The sequence below is a fragment of the Myotis davidii genome, unplaced genomic scaffold, assembly GCF_000327345.1.
Source record: "Myotis davidii unplaced genomic scaffold, ASM32734v1 scaffold462, whole genome shotgun sequence".
Taxonomy (NCBI): Eukaryota; Metazoa; Chordata; class Mammalia; order Chiroptera; family Vespertilionidae; genus Myotis; species Myotis davidii.
In genome coordinates, this window is record NW_006293237.1 from 744,170 (window position 1) to 748,925 (window position 4,756).

Genomic DNA, 4,756 nt, shown 5'->3' on the forward strand with positions numbered 1-4,756 from the left:
GTTGAAGGTGTACACTTTGTAAAGCTTGTCTTCCGGAATCTGTTCCCGCACAGGCTGGACGTCCCGCTTCAGGTCCAGGACGAAGCCCAGCAGAGCGCATTCTGTCTTGTTGCCCACTTGGCGCGGGAGGGCACCTTCCTTCTCTGGAGGCTGTGAGGTGAGGCAAAGCAGCATGGCACTGGGGGCCCACATCCACCCTCCTGGCTCCCCCTGGGGCCCCAACACGGCCACAGTCACCGCGTCTTTAGGGTGTGGTGGCAGTGAGCCGAAGCGTGCCTCCGGGGTGGACTAGATGGGCAGGTTTCGCACCACTCGCTGGGCTTGGAAGGGGTTTCCAGAGTAAGCAGCGAGGGCAGGAGTACTGGGACCAGGGACAAGGAAAAGGTGACCACCACCCCAGAGACTATTGTAGCTCTGGTCCAAAGTTCTCAAGAACCCGGCTGGTATGGGTCAGTGGTTGAGTACTGACCCATGAACCAGGAGGTCACAGTTTGATTCCTGGTCAGGGCACATGCCTGGGTTGCAGGCTCGATCCCCAGTAGGGGGTGTACAGGAGGCAGCCGATCAATGATTCTCTCTCATCATGGATGTTTCTCTCTCTCCCCCTCCCTTCCTCTCTGAAATCAATTAAAAAAAAAAAAGTTCTCCAGAGAGCACAGTGAGCCCCGGACCCCTTGTCTTGTCCCAGCCCTGCTCTTGGCTCACTAGTATTTTGGTGGTGTAGGCACTGTTGATGGAGATGGCGTGGACCAGGAGGTCGAGGATCTTGGGGGTCAGGGCGGTGGGGGCCGGAATCTCTTTGTAGTGGGTGTCCCCGAGGTAGGACTGGACCACGGTCATACGGTTGGTGGTGAGTGTGCCCGTCTTGTCTGAGCAGATGGCTGTGGCGTTGCCCATCGTCTCACAGGCGTCCAGGTGTCGGACCAGGTTGTTGTCCTTCATCATTTTCTGGAAAGGGCACAGACATCCTGGTCTGCCCCACCAGCTCTCCACGTGGCACTAACACACTGGAGGCTGATAGCAGCACCCAAGGCACAGCTTGCAGTAGCTGCAGGGTGGCGGTCAGACCTACGGTGCGGCCTAAGGACCCTGTTGGGCGGGCTGAGAGGCCGGCTCTGGTAGCTGCTCTCCCCAGAGCTCACTCGGGGCCTCCCTGCTGCCCTGCCCACATGCCCTCTCAAGTCATGTGCTGGCCCTGCAGCTTTCCCCCAATCTCTGCCCTGCGCCACCCACTGTCTCCCAGTGGGATCTCTCCTGATCATCCCCCACCCCTCACTTCTGCAAGTGGCGCCAATTCCCTCAACTCCCTGGTCCCTCTGTGCCCCCTGCTCTCACCCTGTAGATGCCAGGTCTATCCCACTGCTCGCCTGCTTTCTGGCTCGTGTCACTGCGCCCAGGAAGCCAGGTGGGGAAGGATGGCCAAGTTCGGCTCCGTGTCCCAACTTAGCCTCCCTGCTCTGCCCCCGAGGGATGGATCCCAAACTCTCTCCAGTCCTCCCTGCGTCCAGCATGCCGACTGGCTTCACAGCCCAGTTTTGGGTTTGTATCCTGGTCTCACGGGGTTCTTAGTTCAACGACTGTGTTTCATATTATTACCTTGACAGAGTAAGCTAAGGAGATGGTGACAGCAAGAGGCAGGCCCTCTGGGACAGCCACAACCAGCACAGTGACGCCGATGATGAAGAACTTGACGAAGTACTGCACATAGACCGGCGTGCACTCTGCCATCCACACTCGGCCTTCCAACACGAAGTTCTCAATCACGAAGTAGAGGACCAGGATGATGACGGTGATGGCGGACATCACCAGCCCTGCCCGGCCACAAGAGGCCACAGAGGGTGGGGGTGAGATTGGGGATTGGCAGGGAGGGGCAAGGAAGGGAGAGAGCAAAAGGGAAGGAGTAAGGGACGCTGCAGCTGATGCCAACCTGAGCTGAGCTGAGTTGGGGGAGGTGCTCCCTGCCCCAGGCCTTATGGCGCGTTTAGAATCTGTGCTCGCCAGAACAGGGCTGGACCAGGCCCTAATGGCCATCACCCCCACCCCCCGGCCTGTCCCCTTACTGTCTGGCTCACCCCACCTGCCACACCCGTTTCCCACTTGCTGTCCATGGCTCTGGTGTCCCCCTCCCCAACAGGGCCCCAGGCCGCCGCTCTGCAGCCCCCACCTGCTTTCCCGATCTGCACGGCCAGTTTGGTGAGCTTGCCCTGCAGGACCGACTTCTCCTTCTTGGGCACGCTGGCTTTCTTCTTCTCCCGCTCCTCCATCTCCCCGCCCTCCGCGCTCTTCAGCGGCTGCATTTCCATGGCAACTGCCCCATCCTGCTTCTTGGCTGCACACAGAAGAACCCCACAGCCAAGGTTAGGGCCTGGCTGCTGGGGTGACAGCTACAGGGGGCTTTCACAGGGAAAGACATGGCAGCCCAGGCCCTCCTGGCTGGGATGGAGATGGTTCCCTTGAGGTCTCACAGGGGACAGAGGACAGACGTAAGCACAAGTAACTTGGGCACACAGACAGGGCGGCAAGTCCTGTAACACCCCAAAATCTCAATGCCCGAGAGCAGAGGCCTGGGGCCCAAGGAACATTCCAGAACCCTGAGCTGACTGACTCATTGGCCCACCGGTGTCCAAGCCCCCTCCCCACTCTGCTCAGGGGGGCCCAGGAGCCCCTGCATGCTCCTCTCCTGCTCCCTGCTCAGGCTGTTTCTTTTCTTGCCAGCCCCCGCCCCCCACCTTCCAGCAAGGACCCAGACCACCACGCATGCTCTCAGCCCGTTCCCTGGCTGCCGGAGGCTGCTGCGTGTATGGGCTGCCCTGGGCCTTGGGCCTTCTACCCCTCTCTCCATGGAACTACTCTTTTGTTCCTCTCCTCCAGCCACCTCCTTGCCTTCTCTCTGGAACACTCCCCCAGTGGCCCTGCTGCCCCTGATGTAGTGATGGTGGTGCTATGTCCCCTACCCTGCCTCCATCACCTCTATCGCCTCACATACTCTGTGCCCTGAGGGTCTCCAGCTGCACTGCCTCAAGTGACCCAGAGGGGGCACTCAACCCTGCCACTCATCTTCCCACTTCACTGCTCTTGTCCCCACTCAATGGGGCTCTGGGTGCTCCTAACACCGCCTCTGAACACCTCCTGCCACTTCGCTGTGTCAGATGCTCCCTGTTGCTTCCGGTCTTCCCACCCATCCCTTCTTCCTTGGCTGTCTGAGACCACTCAGCCATGGCTTCTTCTTTCCTGAGCCTCAGGCCAGAGCCCATGGCCTCAGCAACACTCAAGGCCCCACCCAGCTGGGCCACTATAGCCTCATGCCCCACTGACTGTCACTCCCTGCCCCAGTCCTGGACCCTAGCCACCGGGCTGTCACCCTGTCCCAAATGCCCTCCCAACCCCAGCTATGCTCTGAATTCTTGTTTGCTTGTCTGATCCTGTCTTGGTCCCTGGGTCCAACGCTGCACTTTAAATATATTTTTTTTATTGATTTCAGAGAGGAAGGGAGAGGGAGACAGAGATAGAAAACATCAGTGATGAGAGAGAATCATTGATCGGCTGCCTCCTGCACGCCCCACACTGGGGATTGAGCCTGAAACCCAGGCATGTGCCCTGACCAGGAATCGAACCCTTGATCTCCTGGTTCAAAGGTCAATGTTCAACCACTGAGCCACACTGGCCAGGCCCATGCGACACTTTATACAGCCCCTGGTCCCTCTATCTGGACGGTGACCTTCCTGAGGACTGGGATGGTGCTTTATCCAACTTTGGGTCCCCAGCGCCTATGAGTGACCACGGATAAGCCTTCATCCCAGCCATGGAGGTTTGGCTCCCAACCGGCATGTGGGCTGAGAGGAGAGTGGGCCTCGGCCCCTTGGATGCCTGCCCAAAAGAAAGGCAGCTGAACTGGGAAACCCACGGGCCTGATCAGGCGTTGGGCAAGTCACCCTGTCTGAGCCTCAGTTTCCTCACCAGAATGCCAGCTCAAAGGTGATCCTTGCACACTCCTGGCGGGGTCTGCAGGGGGCCGCCCTGCCCCACTCACCTGGTGTCCAGGTGCTGCTCCTGCAACTGAGGCGGGCAGCCCCCCCACCCCGAGTCGTGCCCTCCGTCCGCCACCCCATCCTGAGCGCAGGGCGCGCGTTACCTTTGGTCTGGCTACTCTCCATCGCCCCATCCTGCTGCTTGCCTACAATGGAAAAGGAACGACAGACACGGAGACTTGAGAACATCTACATGGCCCTGGCACACGCACATGCACACGGGACAGCGGGGTGCACAGTCCAGCGGCGAGCACAGGGGAAGAAGGCAGGAGAGGGAGGAGGGTCCTGTCCTCTCCAGGCTCACGTGATGCCCTCTTGCCACCTCCCAGCACGTGGCACATGGGCACTGCAAGCATTTGGGCTTCGTGAGCGAGACCCCTAGCCAGGGCTCCTCACTGGCCTTGACCCCAGCCCTCCAGGGAGCCCTACGCCAGCTCTCAGTGGCTGGCAATAGGAGGTTTCTGGAAGGGCTGTCACCATGGGGCGTGAGAGCTGTCAGGTGTCTGGTCCCAGCTCTGCCACCTTGAGCAGGGTGCCCCAGTCGGGATATGCAGCCCCCAGAACCAGCACGAGGAGTTTAGCTAGACGGCTGCTAACCCCTGGCGGCCTGCAGATCCACTTTCTCTGCACCTTGGCTCACAGTCAGCTCTATGTGTCATATATCTATATCTATATCTATATCTATATCTATATCTATATCTATATCTATATCTATATCTATATCTATA

The 4,756-nt window shown here is 59.2% G+C and overlaps 1 protein-coding gene across 1 annotated transcript in view; it reads right to left on the reverse strand.

The window, feature by feature from the left end:
* Positions 1-4,756, reverse strand: part of ATP2B3 (ATPase, Ca++ transporting, plasma membrane 3) — a 51,790-nt gene that overhangs the window by 37,442 nt on the left and 9,592 nt on the right. The window contains exons 6-10 of the mRNA XM_015566030.1: positions 4,133-4,174; positions 2,165-2,329; positions 1,597-1,811; positions 706-948; positions 2-150 (exon numbers count right to left, since the gene is read on the reverse strand). Coding sequence (XP_015421516.1) covers positions 2-150; positions 706-948; positions 1,597-1,811; positions 2,165-2,329; positions 4,133-4,174 — 814 coding nt within the window. The remainder of the gene's footprint in view (position 1; positions 151-705; positions 949-1,596; positions 1,812-2,164; positions 2,330-4,132; positions 4,175-4,756) is intronic.